General features: G+C 43.9%; 2 protein-coding genes across 4 annotated transcripts in view; one reads left to right on the top strand and one right to left on the bottom strand.

Annotated features, from left to right (window-relative positions):
- The first annotated feature begins 1602 nt into the window (after positions 1-1602).
- Positions 1603-15233, top strand: marchf7 (membrane-associated ring finger (C3HC4) 7). Of its 3 annotated transcripts, XR_006026716.1 has the most exons (11): positions 5268-5452; positions 7289-7441; positions 9524-9689; positions 10049-10222; positions 10506-11775; positions 11900-12069; positions 12275-12378; positions 12588-12689; positions 13359-13407; positions 13800-14039; positions 14199-14326. XR_006026716.1 is itself a non-coding variant. In XM_042080126.1 (10 exons), the coding sequence occupies exons 2-10, from the start codon at positions 5270-5272 to the stop codon at positions 14370-14372; spliced, it is 2496 nt and encodes an 831-aa protein (XP_041936060.1). In that variant the 5' UTR covers positions 1603-1682; positions 5268-5269; the 3' UTR covers positions 14373-15233. The 3 variants fall into 3 exon arrangements, 2 of the variants coding, with proteins under 2 accessions (XP_041936060.1, XP_041936059.1); XM_042080126.1 differs by lacking the exons at positions 13359-13407; positions 13800-14039 and adding an exon at positions 1603-1682 and having other exon boundaries at positions 14199-15233; XM_042080125.1 differs by lacking the exon at positions 13800-14039 and having other exon boundaries at positions 14199-15233.
- Positions 15234-16447: 1214 nt separating this feature from the next.
- ly75 (lymphocyte antigen 75) overlaps positions 16448-17951 on the bottom strand; it is a 33863-nt gene continuing 32359 nt past the window's right edge. Inside the window, exon 35 of the mRNA XM_042080110.1 lies at positions 16448-17825. Within this exon, the coding sequence (XP_041936044.1) occupies positions 17650-17825 (176 nt within the window). The 3' untranslated portion in view covers positions 16448-17649. The remainder of the gene's footprint in view (positions 17826-17951) is intronic.

The raw sequence follows: 17951 nt of genomic DNA, 5'->3' as shown, positions 1-17951 counted from the left end.
GACCATTTTTTTTTGTATGTTGATCTCAAGGGGCCATGTCAACCCATTCCATAACCACTCATTTAATGTATAGTGCCACCTAGTTAAACACAAAAAAGTAAAAATGAGGTGTTGTAATCGCAGGTATCTGTGACCTAACATAGTCAAAACTGCACGAAATTGGAAGTGTAGGATCATTATGACACCCTCTGAATGCACACCAAGTTTCGTCGAATTCCGTTCATGGGGGGCCACACAATAAATTAATTTATGCTACTATACACCAACTGGCCTGTAGGTGGCCGGAGACAGTTTTCTGTGAATATCTCGAGAACCGTAGGGCCTAGGAGGTCCACCTTTTTTTGTATGTTGGTCTTAAGGGGGCATGTCAACCCATCCCATTACCACTTATTTCATGTATAGCGCCACCTAGTTAAAAATTAAAAAGCAAAAAATTAGGTGTTTTCACCACAATATCTCTGGCTGACATGGTCAAAACTGCAGTGTAGGATCATTATGACACCCTCCGAATGCATGCCAAGTTTTGTGAACTTTCGTTCATGGGGGGCCTTAAAATAAAATAATTTATGTGTACATTTAATGACCGTACACCAACAAGGATTCCCGGGACACTGAAAGACCGGGGTACACGAAACTTGGTGGGCATGTAACCCCACATGGATAGCATGGAACCATCGGTTTTCATTTTTGATCTGTAGCCCCCCCCGCTGTACTGGACCCCCCGAAAGGAGGGTAGGGCAGACACAGTTTTCTGTGAATATCTTGAGAACCGTAGGGCCTAGGATGACAATTTTTTCCGTATGTTTGCCTCCAGGGGTCATGTTAACCCATTCCATGTGCACACATGTGCATAAACAGATACACACGCACACACATACATTTACAGTAATCATACGTATGACACATACTCACACAGTAGACATATGTACGCATGCATGCACATGCACAAACACACATACGCAGGCAAACACACAAGCACGCACACACACACAGACACACACCCACACACATAAACATAAACGTGTACACGTACACATGCACACAATTCAAGAATTTCTCAGAATTATGAACAGGCAAGATGGGGGTGGGGTTGTATAAAATTAATTTTACATGTGAAATCTATGAACTAATTATGTTTTGGTACTTGTTGTCTAGCAGATACCAGTGAGAATTGAGTGTGGATAATGCAATTTAGTGAGACAGTTAGAATCATATAGGCCTTTCAGCGTGATTTATTTTTGTGGAAAAAATGTGCTGGACTGGGCGGCGGTCATATTTTGTACCGCTCTGCGGTACATCTAGTTAAGGTTGTTATCAGTCCAGTCCTGTTTTTTTCAGTGTGGATTAATTAGCACAACTCTTCAGGGTACATCAGCTATGTGGTAAAATCACCTGTGTTAGGTTGAACCAATACATGGCAGAACTTTAATTTTTTGAGGCTGGAGTTTTTCAAAGTTATCAAAATTATTTGAAACCTTTTAAACAACTCTGTATGTCAACAGACCCCACTGCTGTTCGACCAAAACGGTTGACTCTTATTTTGACAGCATACGGTTTGGTCTTTAAAACCATAGGTTACGTATTTCCTCTTGGTGTATGATTGCATTGTAAATCACATGACCTTCTTTATATCAACACACAGACGCCATTTATTTTGAACGCAGTGAGACTGGAAATCAGAGGTGAGGCACTTCTTGTTCTGTTTATGCGGAAGCACTGCTAAAGGCGTTGTTTTTGCCTACAGAACGTCATTTAAACGCGAGAAATTGAGACTATTTGAACGAAAGTAATTGTAAAATTTGGAGTAACACCGCATGCGATTGTAGTTAGCACAAACTAGCCTAAAATTAATTATTGTTGTAAGCCAGCTAAACCCTGTATTGTCAACAAAAAGCTATGCTGCTGCTAGCTAACTAACCAGCTAACGTTAGCTGTATTGCAAAGGCCCTGATGTGCGCCCCGTTCCTTGGTTCTATATGCTTGATTAGAGGTGTTTATGAAGAAGTATTGCGTATGTTGATCGTTATAGTGTTTTACTAAGACTATGCATTTTGAGCTAATCCTAACGTTATTTGGAGTGTATTCAGAAATGTTGTGTTCTTGACTGCTTGGTGCCAGAAGGAAATGGTGTTCTTGATTTAGCGAACCAGTTTGTTTACCTCGAATAGATTTAAGCGGAGTTCGCGTGTATGGGCCTACATCAGTTTTCCAACTAATTCGAATGTGAGTGCACGAATCTGATCTTAAAACATATTTCACTGTCATTTCGTCCAACACAAATAAAGCAATAGTATGAGTGCTAAACCACTGCTTTGCGTCCAGAGACAGACATTTTGAAAGGTCATGAGGGTGTTGGAGCCTCGAAGCAAGTTTTTCAGATAATGGAGGCGACTGGCTTGGTTTCTGTCTACAGCGTTAGCCTCACTGAAGTTGCACAACAAATAATTAGCTACAATCAGCACATGAGTCGTCAAACTTCATCATAATCTAAATGTGGCTCCGTTTTTACAAATTTGTTGTGCCAGATTCCACAATAAGCACAGGTGCAGAAAAAACTTGTTCTTATTCTGTTTGACAAAAATGGAATGTAGCCTACTGTTAGGGCTACTACTTGCTCAGTTCTGGGTCTGTGCTGTTGCGACATGCCATGTTTTGACATTTCATTGAAGTGCATACATCCCCCTCTAATTGACACATAATGACAAGGCCTTTGGCTTGTTTTTGGTTTGGGCTGGTTACAGCTTGACCTATGGGGTCTCATAGAAAATTCACGAAATGGATGTGGACGCCCTCTTCTGAAAAACATCCAGACAGCAGGGTGTTAGCCCTTGTGTGCACATGTAAGATTAAGTGTATGTTTATGTCTTTGGCATGGTTAATGAACGATGCTAATGGAAGTTGGAAGTCCTCATCTAACCTGTCTTTGCTGGGGTATCTATTATGAATCCAACACAATAGAACGTGCAACAGCTTGCAGTTTGCTGGATTACACCTTTCTTACATCTTCATGTGTTCCATACACGTGTAGAAGTTGCTATCAAGATACAAAATCCATACCAGAGTGTGCTGTAGTCTGAGGAGGAAATGATTTGCAGGTTGTCCTCACGGGTTATGCATGTACTATGAGTTCATGGTCAGTAGTAAGGTTGTAAAGAGAAGCAGTCAGAGTGTGGGTGGGTGTGCATATTTGCAAGGTAAAGCTGTTCCAACCCTGGAAGTCTGAGCTATCTGTGTGTGTGTGTGTGTGTGTGTGTGTGTGTGTGTGTGTACACCCACAGTGCTGTGTCAGCGCTGTGAAGCAGTTATCAGTTTGCACCCTGATTAGAGTAAAACAGATCTGTCTGTATTATGAACACAGGGGCCATAAAAAAACTCCATAAAAAATGGTCAACACTACATCAGCTACAACTAAGTAGAATGCCCCCCCCCCCCCCCCCAGAGGACATTTTTACTTGTGAGCAGAATTGTTCTGCAATAACCTATATTTGCAGTGTCAATCCGGATCAAATTTCTCGCCTCCAACAGGCATGGCTTGAACTACATAGTCTTTTGGCAGAGGATCAAGTCAACATGACCTGTTCCTCAGTCAACTATGTTGTTATCATCATATCAGAAGATATTGTTCAACTAGGAGAGTTAGCTTTGCACAAGCATTAACTTCAATATTCTGTGCAGTACTAAATGCATTGAGCATAAAGATGTTCCAGATTAGAATTTCATAGTTGCACTTTTACATTTGTTATTATTTATTACATGTTCATTGTCAGTTCACCTTTGATACTGAGAGCTTAAAAGTTGTATCAGCGGTTTCAGGCCCAAAAAAGGCCCAAACATAAATGATCATATTCATCTAATCTTTCCTAACAATCCGCTAGCTGCCTCCCCCATAAGCAGGCCATCAAAAAAACGTGTCTCTGTATGCAGCCTAGGCTCCGAGATCTGTACACAAAAACAATTGCTACCAACAAGTTTTGTCCTACTGGAGACATTGAAAATGGACTAGGCCTGAAACGTCTGTTGCTCCAGTGTTAGCCTCTGACTTCTTTTGTAACTTTTCGGCTACAATACACATTTTTCCACACAAGCCTTGTGTGCGCCTCCTTGTTTTGTCCTTGTTTGACCTTGTTACCTTAAGTAACCCCTCAAAAGCAAAATAAAGTGTTTCAACCAATAACCGACGATATGCGCATTTAGGAGAGTTTTAATTGCACGGAAGGGAGGGGAAGGGAGTAGCAAGCTAGCTCTCTGTTTTGTTTGAACATCAACAGAAGTGACGTATCCCCGCTATCGCTGATGCAACCTTTTAAATAAGCCTGATTTATCCTGAAAAGTGCATTAATGTATTCTAACCACCATATGAGATTTAACTGTTTTCACAATGTGACTCATTGTCCCAGAAGAATAACAGATATCGTGATTCTGTTAAATTGGCCTACATTCTGTGTCTCATGTCAGCATATTCACAATTTTCCTGTCTGAACTGTGATTATTTATAACTTATATTTTGTATTTTGATGTTTACCGATAGTTTTGGTATGGATTTGGGTATTCTTTGTAATTCAGTTGAGTGTATTGGTGTGACTCATAAAGTCATTATTTTGTTGAGGTTTTTATGATACACCAACTTTGTCTGGGCTTTATCAATGACTCGCCCTGTGTGGAAACCTTAGCACACGTTAGTGTCTTGTTTACCAAATGTCTGAGCTGTTCAGGTGAAGGTCTGCTGCTGCTTTAAGTTTCGAGTCAGAAGCATGATGCATGGCCTAAGGCTCAGGAGATGTTGGTAACACTGAATTAGGAGTGTGGGAGTTCGGCTAACTTGTTGTGGGGTTTGTTGAAAAGGCGCAGTTGAATCACCGCCACATTAGTACAAGAAAATGGAATTCTAAGTTCTACTGTTCCTTGTAGCTCTGCAATGTGATATTAGAACACCAAAGCTATAATGTTATCATTTCTAATAAACTGCTCAAAGACCAACTGCCTGTTACAGTGAGCAGGACGAAAATGCTCATGCCAGTTGGACCGTAGTTTAAATGGCAGGAGTCGTTTTCTCAGAAAACCTCTTTTCATGGTAGAGCTCTGTCAGATTTTGGAGACCGCTTTTTCATAAGTATAACAAAAAATAAGCCAATGGTTTCCATCAGTTTGCGACCAACGTGGCAATAGTTTAAATAACCTTGATAGACATGTCATTTGCGCTCTTGTGCTAACTGGAAAGAATGTTCTGGAGAAATGAATCTCTTGTCTCTCTGTCTGCCTCTGTCTAGTGATGGATTCTAAGCCGCGCAGGCTGCTACCCTTTGGGGGTTCCAGCTCCTCATCGCTCTCCACACCTTCATCCCTCTCCGCCTCTTCCTCGCTGGGCGCCGGCTCTCTCTATGGCAGGGGCAGCGTTCTCTCTAGTGAGCGCTTCGGACGGACCTCTTCCAGCAAACTGGACTCAGACTACCAGGTAGTATGCCTCCCTCCCCCAACCACCACTAAATGAGCAGTTAACTACTAACTACTACTAACACTGGCTAAACTCTTGAGTAAAAATGTGTGTAATAACCGGAAGTTTAATTTTGTGTAAACTCATTTCCTGCACATTAGAGAAGGATGTCACCACATCCTGCAAAGCAGCACTGTAGGAGATCACCACTTCTTAGCATTATAGGAGGAAAAGTAGAAATTGACCTGAGCTATGGCATGACATCAAAAACAGCACTAACTGCATCAGTGTCAAGTGAACAATGCCTCTTATCAAAGATGGCCTGTTGTGGGCAAATAAAATAGCTTTTTGTTTAATTTAGTTTAGTGAGTGTCTTATGGATGCTTCTAGAAAGGCTACACACAGTGCTAACTTTGCAAGTTAACCCCCCCCCCCCCCCCCATCACAGGGCAGTCCCTGGGCAGTCTCCTGGTTGTTTAGCCTGCACCAGCACGCGCTGCTAGCTGTCCCCGTGCTCAGGAGGGGAGGCTGTTCATGTTACAGGGGCTTCATTAGCCAGCTCTTTTTATAGGCCGGCCCAGATTCCTGGCCCCTGCACATTTCACTCTGCCCGTTAAGGTGCCGTCGCGCAAGATAAGGTTACTGTGTGTGTGTGTGTGTGTGTGTGTGTGTGTGTGTGTGTGTGTGTGTGTGTGTGTGTGTGTGTGTGTGTGTGTGTGTGTGTGTGTGTGTGTGTGAGAGAGAGAGTGTGTGAGTGATCGCATCATGAGAGGTGGTCACTGAGTTCATGATGTGTAATAATAATATTGCTGGATATCTTTTTCGTTTCAAATTATCTACTTTGAATTTTCAAATAATTATGAATTAAATTCCCTAAATAAATGTAATAAATCTGTCGTAGTCTGTTCCCTTGTTGATTTATTGTGCACGCTTGTGATGGTGTCTCCAAAGGTGTGCAAGTTCATTTCTGCTTCCACCGAATCCACCCTGTCTGGTGTGTCTCTAGTTTCTGAGCATGAAGTCAGACTTTCCTTTGGCCAACATCCACTTCTCATTGGTTAACGATAGAAAAGACTGCTCCTGCTGTCTCTTTGCACGACTGATGGCCATATTTATCTTGTACAGTACTGCCAGATGGATGCATACAAACATGTGTTCCCTCCCCACGTGTGTGTGGGGGTGTTATGTTTCAGAGCTCATGGGGTATCAGAGGCTCAGTCTCAGCAAATTGTAAACCATTGTTACATCACAGGGCTTAATGAACACAGTGTCATCTTGTGACTTAAAAGGTTTAATGTTACATTCCCCAGTATTTAAAAAAAAATAATGTATTTTGGCACCCTCAGATAGTGTGGTTCATGTATTCCTCTCTGTCTTGCATATAGTAGCATCCCTTTTGCTTTCCTGAATTGCATCTTTAAAATAACACCTCATTTTTTTTCCAGTTTTCTTTCTTTCTTTTTGTCTGTCACTCTCTCTACTAGCCAGGATGAACCCAGATGAACCTGTTAGCAAATTTGAATTTGCTCTGCAGGTTGGTCTGGAAAGGAGCCCACTGACGCCCGTTTCCAAATCACCAAATACTCAGGAATGTGTATTTTCTTTGGAATTGAGAAAATAACTTCATGCACTTTTAATGCACAAATGTACGTTTAATTTCACTTTGGTTACGCCTGTGGAAGTAAAACAGCAAGTTTGGAAACGGGCGTCAATGGGCTGCAGAGCAAATTCAAATTTGCTAACCGGTTTGTTTGGGTTCGCCCAGGCTATTTCTTTAACTCTTTTACACTTTCGCATTGTCCCCATCTTTCCCCCAGTCTGACTCTTTGATGTTTTCTCTGTCTGGTTTGTTTCCAGAGTTCCCGTTACCTCAGTGGCTCCCGGGACTATGGCTCTTCCGAGAGCCGCCACTCAAGCTGGAAACTCTCCTCCCCTCTCTCCTCGTCCTCCTCTGTGTCCCGTGACCGCTCGTGGGTGGAGCCCTCCTTGGGGAGCAGCAGAAGCAAATTGGTGAGACCCATAGGAATGCCTCCAAAACTGGCCCCTGCACCCTAGTACCTAAGAGTGAAAGTGTGGTGCGTTTAAACAAGCTGACACTAGTGCTGTTCTGTGTATGTTGCCACATTCAAAGCTATATCCTGCCACCACACCTGAAACCAACACCTACCTAGACGTTCTGCTCAAGTTCTGTATGTCTACACAAATGGCACATTTGAAATGGGAGCTGCACCCCTACTTCTCAACCCCAAGGTTTTGCGCACACTGAAGTCCAGTACTTTTTTGCCATTGTTTTTTTGTTACTCCTTGGTATGATTTACAAAAGCAAGAACATGTTATGAGTTCTTCAGGGTGTTGACTCATTGCATCAGATCCAAATAACAAAATATTGCACTGTGAATGTTGCATACAACATTTCTTCACTCCCATGATTGAAAACAACCCACTACGCGTCATACTTGTGTAACTCAGTAAATTCGGAGGTGAGCGTGTTACTCTGCCTTTTTAACACTGTTATTTGAGAATTGGCCTGTGATACTATTTGGAAAAGCACACGTCTTTAGTGACTTGGGCTGTTGATCCATCAGTGCCAAGCATGTTGAAATTGTAGACTGTGTTCTATCCAGAGGTTGTATCTGGTTGTCACCAGAATGATGGCAGTTTTGATGTTGTGTGGGTGTGAGTTTGTATGAATGTGCCATATTTGGAATCCATACCCACTTACACCCACTTTGGCTCATGAATTACTAAAGTTGCTAAGAAAGCAGTTAAAGTTGCTTAGAACCCAGTGTCACAAACCTGTATAACAGCCCTAGTTGTTGGCTGGGTTGCATTAAAATAGACATATTAGAAGAGAGACTGTTTTGTTGAAAGGTATATTATGTGGGAGAACATTTTATTTATTTAAAATGAATTTACTTACTTTTGGTTATGAGTAGGTTGGAGAAAAACGTGTTTTCAGAAACTGCCTAGACTGTTCACACTTCAGTGTAATTTAGTGGTCCACAAAAAGTTCACAACGCTGTAAAAATTTAAGAACTGCTTTCGCAGCACAATATCAGCATCAGCTAGCCAGCTAGCTAGCTTGCACCAGCACCAACTGTGAATCTGGTGGTGTTAGTGAGACAAGTCTCAGGTTTTAGTTAATGGGAACAACTCTGTTCTGTTGCTTTAACAGCATGTGGTGGTCTTATGAGACCTGGGAGTCCCAACAGCTCATCCAGATCTTATCCCTTCAGAAGCATGACCTCATCTAATGAGATCAGTAGATGAGCAGGGGGATGAAACAAGCCCACACCCTGAATCATTCCCTCTGACATCAGTCTGTATGTCCCAGCAAGCCTACAAACTGTGACCTAACTGGCGATGGTCCTTTCTCCCAGTCACTTGTGCTGCAGAGGGAACAGAGCTAGAAGGACAACATTGGCATTGAGTCTGCTGGGAAACAAGCTGTGGGACTAAGCGGAGGGAATACATCCTTAGCCCTATCTCAAACTGCCTGAAGTGTACAAAGAGTCAGATAACAGTCATTCGTCACCTAATGCCTCAGTCTGATTATACAAATGGGAGGAAAATAAATAGTAAAGCTGCAAGGCAGTATTACAGGGTTTCCCCCTGGGGTCTGAAAACGTCTTGGCCTAACATTTAATTATATGAATTTTAAGCCTTACAAAGTATGAAATACATTAGAATATTACACATTATGTCTTAAATACACTTGGGTAGGTCTTAATTATGTTAATGTTCATTTAACGTAACTTCAACAGTGGTCATTGATTTTTTTTTTTTTTTTTCTTCCAGCTGCATAGATAGAACTTGTAGTTGTAATTCTTTCTCTCAATGGGACAGATACAGTATCACAATGTAAAGAAATTTTTACAAGATTTGTGTGGAACTCATAACTGATAAAAACGAAACCTGCTGTTGAAACCTGTAGAAACCCTGTGTTATGCTACAGTATATTACTCAGTATTGGGTTTTGGCTTTTGTGTGGGTGTTGAGAGCTTATGAACAGTTTTCACCAAACTGAAAGGGTAAGGGGGAAAGGGTGAATGTGTGAAGCATGAGTACGATTTGTTTTCCTTGTTCTGACAGATGGACACAGAGAGGAGACTGGGTCCTTACACGGGCCTGCTCAGCTCCACGCAGGACAGCGAGTCCAAACGGGCCAAGCTGTCCTACACCAACCGAGCGGCCTACGCCAGGACCCTGTCCGGCTCGGCCACCAGCAGCTCCTACTCCTCCCTGAACAGCGCCTCAGGTAAATCCCAGCTTACCTCACCGTAGTCCACGTTTAAATGGAGAATCTGCTATCATACTCTGGTATCATAAAAGCCGTTTCTGAAAAATGAAAAACAATGGACAAGGAATAGTGAAATGGGCGGTGTCCTGAATAAATGTTGGTCCACACAGAGGAGTGGTGTGGGTGGGGGTGTGTAGAATTAAGTCCGAGATGTCATCAGGCGTTGGCCGTTGAGGTGTGTGTGTGTGTGTGCTCCCCACATGTCAACACAAAATGTCATCTGCTGGCACAGAGCCGGAATGACCTGATACCTTTGTTGTATCGGCTTGTACTTCTCTTTCACACGCAGGGGAATAACAAAGTGAACTTGTGTTTAGATATGCCGTGGAAGAGCCTCAGCCCTCTGTCCAGATCGTCTTCGTCCTCATCCACCTCCTCTAGCTCGTCTTCGTCCTCCGAGGGGCTGTGGGCGCGCAGAGAGCTGGACAAGAGGGGAGAGTCCGGCTACAGCAGCCTGGGAGAGCGCAGCTCCACCTTCAGCTCCTCTCTGTGTAGGTGTTCTTTTACACACACACACACACACACACACACACACACACACACTGACCATTATTCTCCATTTGATCTCCTTAAAGAGAAACTGGGTTGACATTCATTTGATGTGGACCCACATGCATACCCAAACACACCACATTCTAGTGCACAACACTTCCTTCCATACACACACAGCAGGGCTCTCTTTCTGATGTGCGCACAATGTAGAAAAGCCAATAGTAATGTTTGTGTGTGTGTGTGTGTGTTTTTTTTGTGTGCATGTGTGTTTGTCCTCTCCAGACCGCCCAGAGCGTGTGACCTCCACCTACGCTCAGGGGGCCCGGCCCAAAGAGAGCTTCGGCTCCTCCAGCCGTCGGGAGACTCCTTCTAGCCGGTACCTCTCCTCCCCCGCCTCAAGCTCCTCGTCCTCCTCCTCCGACTACCTCTCCCCCTCACCGGCGCGCACCTCCCTCTCATCTGACCACCTCACCTCCTCCACCTCCCGTGCTCGCTCCACGCTCTCTGACCCCTCTCGCCTCTCCTCCTGGAGCTCCATCCCTTACACACCGCTCTCTCAGCGCCAGTCCTCCACCACCACCCCCTCCTCCTCCACCTCTGAGCCAACCACCAGCACCACCTCCACCAGCACCAGCACCAGCACCAGTAGCAGCAGCAGCAGCAGCAGCAGCAGCAGCCAACCGGATGGCAGACGATCCACCCGCCATCTCCTCTCCCGCCTCTTCTCCCGCCGCTCCAGCCAGGACTCTTCCTCCTCTAGCTCAGCCGCTGCCCCCACCTCTCCTCCTCCTGCTCCTGCTCCTCCTCCTCCTGCCCCCCGACTGCCCATCCCCTCCCCATCCCAACCTCCGCTGGCAGCCCCTGAGCGCCAAGAGGAAGTAGCAGACCCCGTGCAGTCGGCCTTTGCCATGCTGCGGCGCCGGCGACAGGAGCTCTCGCCAGTGAGGGAGTCCCGTGGCCGGCCCTCAGTGGACGCCCAGCAGCAGCAGCAGCAGACCATGTCCCCAGAGTTCTGGAGGAGCCGAGCGGCCGCAGCGGCAGCTGTAGCCTCAGGAGGAGGTGCAGCAGCAGCATCAGCAGCAGGAGGAGGAGGAGGTGGCGTCGGGAGCTCGTGGCTCTCCTCGTCCCTGCGGAACCGCTGCACACCCCTCTTTGCCCGCCGCCGCCGTGAGGGACGCGACGAAACGGCTGTGCGTGCCCACGTGCCCCCACATGCCAGCCCCGACGCCCCGCGCACACCCCTGGAGGAGGAGGAGGAAGACGACGATGAGGAGGAGGAGGAGGAGGCTGAAGGAGCGGCGGCGGCGGCTCCCTCCATGGGGGCGCTTGGTCTGTCGGCGGCTCAGCTGCAAGACGCTGCGCGATTGGCCGGCCTTGGCCGTGGGCACGCCTTCACTCGGGTGATGTCCAATCCGCTGCTCCGCGTTCCTGATCACATGATGCTGGCAGTGGAGGTGGGTGGTGCTGGTGGGAGGGGCCAGCCTGACGGACAGGAGAAGGAGAAGCCCGCCCCCTCCAGGGACCCAGAGAGGCTGCGCAAGCTTCAGGAGAGGTGAGACAATATCCCACACCTGCAGTTTACTGGGGCTAGTAAATGTGTGTTGTAGCATTTTTCATGGGCACAGATGGTTGGGAGATGATTGCTCCATTCACTCCTCTCCACCCTCCCCCTACAGCCTGCTATTGGAGGACTCTGATGAGGAGGAGGGGGATCTGTGCCGTATCTGCCAGATGGCTGAGGAGTCCGGCTCCAACCCTCTGATCGAGCCTTGCCGCTGCACCGGCAGCCTGCAGTATGTGCACCAGGACTGCATCAAGAAGTGGCTCCTGTCAAAGATCAGCTCTGGTATGGAGCAACACACATACACACTCTCTGGATTAACAGATTAACCAGAATCTGTTGTGTCTATGCAAATTGGGACTTGCACAGCATATATTTACACACTACACCCTCAAGAAATTCCGTAGGATGTGTCTGTATCAGATATCATAGAGAATAACGGTGAAATGTCAAGAGAACAACATAGAAAACTTGTCTTTCTTCCCGTCAGGGTCGAACCTTGATGCCATCACCACGTGTGAGCTGTGTAAGGAGAAACTGCATCTGAACATAGACAACTTTGACATCAACGAGCTCTACAGGTCCCACGAGCGGGTTAGTGAGTGCATCTGCACTACAAGCAGCTGTACACATTTAGCTCATATTTGTCATCCATTCCTTTGAGCTTTGACTCCACTCATGATTACAAGCACTACCAATATAGCCTAGCGCAACGTAGCAGTCATGGCCAACAGAATCACTTGGGAGTTTTTTTTATGTTTTGTTGTCCTTTTATTGAGTGTGTGTTTGTGTGTGCGTTTCAGTCGGAGTATGAGTTTATCAGCTGTGGCCTGTACCTGGTGGTGCTGCTCCACCTGTGTGAGCAGAGGTTCTCTGATGTGCTGGGCGCAGCCAATGAGGCAGGGGTGAGTAGTGTCTGTCTGTGCTGCCCTCTCGGGCACAGCCCACATCACCGCTGCTTTAAACCGCTTTAGCATGTTCTCAGGTCTCAGTACAGTTTTAAAGCAACGACCTGACCAGTGGTTATCCCGAAAGCGGGCTTTGTTAAAAAGAGTTTGTTGGGAATGATGAGGTAAACTCTGGGCTTCCCGTTTCAGTTAGAAACTCGTGTCAAACTTTGGTTCAGTGTTTCTCTATTATCTCCTCCCTCCTGTGGAACAGCCATTGTACATGCATCTATCCATTTGATGTGGAGCTAATACATTTCCATAGCCTACACCCGGTAGAAACGAACGTTTTTTGATGATGTGGGCAATGCAATGCACCTGCAACGAATATTAGAATTTCTAAAATGGTGTAACGTAGGAAGTGAGGTAACGGTTGCCATGGTAATTTGTCATTTCTGAGCTCCATTGATGATGATTTTTTATAGTAGTCAGGTATGCACTAAACTCAAACAAATGTGTTTATTGAACTAACTTCAACGAAATCTCAGTCTCCCATCTCAGGGTAAATCAAGCCTGTTTGTTAACCCTTCTTATACCGCCCAGCTCCTTTTGTGTAGATTTCAAACCATATTATAACACCAGCGCTGTGATGTGTTATTTTTGAAACTCTCCCCTTCTCTCGCTCAGTTTTTCAACTTGGCGAGAACTCTTCATGAACACATGGACAATCTTGAAAGTATGTTGGAATGACTTTTTCCTTTTGATGCCTTGGTGTTTTTATTTTTCATTTGTTTGTCTTTGGATGCTGTTAACACTGTAAAACTAAAAGCTGCGACATTATTGGCTACACTATAGGACCTAACACTGCCAAAAGTTTGCTAAAACCACTCATTATGTTTAAATGTGCTTCCTTATAAAACATTTATAGGGGTAAGAAAAACACACTTTATTTCATTTGGTATTTGAAGTAGTCAAAGATAAAGATATTCATGCCCCCAAATGCAGTAGTTTAGGTCCTGTTGTGGTTATTTGAGAACAGTATGATCTGGTTCAGGAGCACTACTGGTTTAACAACAAGCTGTAGGAATGAGCAGATCCTGGGATGGACTTATGCTCCTCTGAATCTAGGAGTTTTCATCTCAAGGCAAGGCATGGGTGTGTTGGTGAGAAAGGAAGGCATAGCTGGAATATCCTAGATGATTCTGCACTCAGTGTGACCGGCAGAGCATGTCCAGATTGCTACGGCAATGCACCACAGTGCTGCTTTATTGCTGAGTATGGAATGCAGTTCAGAAAGAAGTCACGGCTGCCCAAAGGTGTTCACTGTCAAATGGCTGTGAGTTAAAGTGAAAGCATTATAGGTTAAAGGTGAGGATAGTCTTGGTATTGTTGTTAGAAATGAAGATGTTTGTTTACATTATGCACTGATATTTTTTCCCTCTCTGCCTGGGGTCTGCTACTTCCTCCTTTGTTTCTTAATTTGTCTTTTTTTCTCCCTCTCTCTCTCTCCCTTTCTCTCTTTCACAGGTTCATACGCTGAGTCCGATGAGGAGGAGCGGGACCACCGTCCGTCCATCGACTTCTGCGACCTGGAGGATGATGATGACGAAGAGGAAGAGGAGGAATACTGATCAAAGGGACGTGCAAAAGCCAGGGAGCTGCTTGTCCGCTCTCTGCTCCTTTCGCTCCAGGCTTGTCTGACTACACTCTGCCTTTGTCCTCCAGAAGAGGAGGAGCGAGCTGCTCCACCATGCCAAGAACAGGGGAGAGGAAGAGGAAGAGGAGGAGGAGGAACTTGCTTTTTCTGCCTTAAAAACACAAGAGAATGAAAAGTAAAAAAAAAAAAAAAGTTTGTTTGGGTAGTTATTTTTACCCCCCCCCCTCCTTCTTTTGTTTAATCACTGTATCCCACAATTCCTCTGGAGAAAACGCTATGCCTTTTTTTTTCTTGTGTCTCACCATGCTGTTTTCCAACCATTATAGTTTTTCTAGTTCGTTCGTTCGTTCGTTCATTATTTCATTCATTCACTCACTCACTGGCTCTGTCACAAGGGTCAGGCACACTTTCATCAAGCTTGTCATTTTATGTGTATGATCGCTCTTGTCTTCATGTCTGCCCTGGGATATGATATGATATGATGTGTGTGTCAGTCATTGGGATGCGCTGAACCCTACTGACTGCGCTAGCCAGTTTTGAAAGACACTGAGGCAGTGATTATCACTCTGCTCTACATTTTCATCAACACCTTTTTGGTGTGTGTGTGTGTGTGCGCGCGCAGGCATGTGAAATGATGAAGAACAGCAACATGTATTCCCTTTAAACATCTTTCTCTTCTCTCCTTTTTCTGTATGTGAAAAACCATGTTGGTTGTTTTTGAGTTGATACTCTGATGTGAAACAGAGCTAACGTGATTTTTGTTTGTCTTTTATGTTCTCACTTTTTTTTTTTGTCCTGTGTCACGGCTGTTTTGTGTTTGAAGAACAAAAAAAAGGTAATGTAAGTTTTGCTTGGCTTACTGTTGATTTCCTGATTGAATTCCTAAAATAAAGCTTTCAAATGTATGCAGAGTAGGAATAAGGTCTCGTCCTTTGGGAGTATCAGTGGGAGTCGACCTTTACTTAGTCATCTTCACTGCTGTGTAATAATGATACTGCCAGAACATTGTAGTTGAGTAAAAAAAACACCTTGTATACTTGTATCCATTTTGTAAATCTTTTAGTGGTTTATTTTTTGTGCACATTTTATACATATTTTGTATTTATATTTATATTAGTATTGTATTTATATTTATATTTATATTAGATTTTGTGTATTGGAACAATCTTCTGGTAGTATCATGCAGTTACAATGTACCCTAATCCAATCTGCTCACTGTACAACACCGCCCTCCTCTGTGTTGGCATTGGGAAATTATTGACAGGCAGATGTATTATTGATGATTCATTGTAGTCATGCAGTTGGTGCACATGACACATGATCTCCATCTACTATGAGTGCAAAAAGGCGCTATTGTCTGCTCTCTCTGCAGTGTGTGTGTGCGTGTGCGCGTGTGTGTAGGCCTTTAGAAGGACAATCTGAAAGGGAGGGGGATGTTGTTTGTATGGCTATTGAGTTTCAGAACAGCTTACTGCTGCCAGAAATCGCTGACCTTACCTTTTAAACCTTGAAAGTTGATTCCTCTCTGATACAACAGCAATCTGTAGTCAGCAAACCCAACACTACTGCATTCAAGCATAAATTATACAGTCAAGAGCCACCCTCTACCTGTGATATCTTCTTTGTACAGCTGTACTTCAGCATAGCAGTTCCCTCATGGACAGACCACTGCTCAATGTTGTTTTTTTTAACGGTACAATGTGTATAATGTTATAGAGAAGCATTTAACAGCAACAACAAAATTCTCGAGAGTCATTTGCTGTAGTCCTGGTATCCATAAATTGTTTGAGCCCGTTAACAAATGTGAACAACTTTTCCTCTGAGGGAATATCAAATCTTCAACAACATACTGTTGTACTTTACGTCGTCTCCGTCTGTAACATGGAACAAAAGATTCTATAGTGGAACCTTCTAGCTGGTGCTGGAAACAAGCACCCATGAAACGCCATTTTCATAAAGATGGCTGCGGTCAATTGCGGTGACTTGCACCCTGACTACACTGCTGCTTGATGAGTGTTTGTTTTTGTGTATGAGTGTGTGGTCTCTGCTAACAACTAAAACGTAAACATATTACATAAACATAATATTGAGTGGAAAGATCTTTTGTTAGAATGGTATGTATGGTGAAGCAATATGTTTAAGTGTTTATTAAAAAAAGAACAGAAATACAGAAATCACAACTGCATTCCAATTTACACATAAAAAGCAGTGACAAAAATAAATGGAAAGAGTTTTAAAGTGCTCAAATTCTCAGTAGTTTGAGTGCATAGAAGAAGAGGGCTGAGATCTCCCATTTGTTAACACTTTAAATTGCACAATCTGAACACATGGACTTAACTGACATCATATGAAGGGAGTGATTGGAGAACTGAATCAAATGCCTTTAGACAAATTGCTTAATTAATGACTTAATCAAACAATACAAGTTTAGTCAATTAGTTTAAGGGCATTTACACCTTGATCAGTGCATGAATAAGAATTACGCCAGCTCAGGCATCAAACCCACTCAGAGATGTAAACATTTTTTTTTAAGAAATCAAAAACGTAATCTTCAAAAATATTAATTCATACACTCATGTTATCACAGTTTAAGCGACTTTGGCTTGAACAAAAATATATCAAGAGCTAAACAAGTTTATAAAAAAAAAAAAAAAAAACTAAAAACAGTGGAAGTGCATCTTATGATCAAAATAGGTTTCGGAAAAAAAAAATTACTTAGTTTGAAACACACCATGCTAGTTACCTACGATATAGTCTCTTATTTTAGGGTGGCTTTTTAATTTCAAATTCAAAAAACGAGACCCTGCCAGTGGTCAATCAAATCATTAAGCAAACAAATCACAAATCAAATAGTTTGACCCCCCCCCCCCCCTCCCCCCTCCGTTAAACAGAGCTGCTCACAGCATTCTCTATTCTCACATAACAACCAGTGTTTACACATAACTAAAGCAAGTGTCAGCAGTCCAGTGCCACCACTATAACTTTTAACATTCCACAGCCCTGCAGTTTGTCTTTTCATTAAAAAGATGTTTAGTCAAAACAGTTAATATCAACTAAAAATCGCAAAAATAAAATGAGTACCCGGATCTTAAGTATATCACCTGAAACATCATTCTGGACTTGAGTCAATATGTACACCACCTGTGAATATCAGCTTGAATTCTTGTTTCAGTTCTTGTTTTTTTTACGGTGGTTATGATAATAAATAATGGTGTTTATGCAGAGCAGGCGTAGTCTTGATTTTGGTTCAGTTGATGTCGGAAGCATGTTCATATGCAGAAAGGCACATTTTTTTCCTCTGCCAAGTTGGCAGAAGTGCAGTTACTCTGTGTCGTTAATGATGCTTGTGCTGTCAACCTCATCGAAGCTGCGCTGGTAGCGGACAGCACTAAAGAAGTGGTGGCGCGTCTTCTTGAAAACAACATACAGTGCAATGCCCAATATGGCTGGTATCACAATGATGCAGAAGATCACTGCTGGTGTGATGCCACTTGACCCTATAGAGACAGACAGACAGACAGACAGACAGACACACACACACACACACACACACACACACACACACACACACACATAATAGCATATCAGTCTAGGCGGAACACTTTGGGCTTTTTTGTAATACT

Source organism: Alosa sapidissima, chromosome 23 (assembly GCF_018492685.1).
Source record: "Alosa sapidissima isolate fAloSap1 chromosome 23, fAloSap1.pri, whole genome shotgun sequence".
Classification (NCBI taxonomy): domain Eukaryota; kingdom Metazoa; phylum Chordata; class Actinopteri; order Clupeiformes; family Clupeidae; genus Alosa; species Alosa sapidissima.
The sequence above is the reverse complement of the archived record's forward strand: the minus strand, read 5'-3'. Positions and strand labels throughout refer to the sequence as shown.

Coding starts and splice junctions, on each gene's coding strand:
- marchf7 (XM_042080126.1), top strand. CDS start 5,270: ATGGATTCTAAGCCGCGCAGGCTGCTACCCTTTGGGGGTTCCAGCTCC. Junction 11,776..11,899: donor CTGCGCAAGCTTCAGGAGAG/GTGAGACAATAT, acceptor CTCCCCCTACAG/CCTGCTATTGGAGGACTCTG. Junction 12,070..12,274: donor CCTGTCAAAGATCAGCTCTG/GTATGGAGCAAC, acceptor TCTTCCCGTCAG/GGTCGAACCTTGATGCCATC.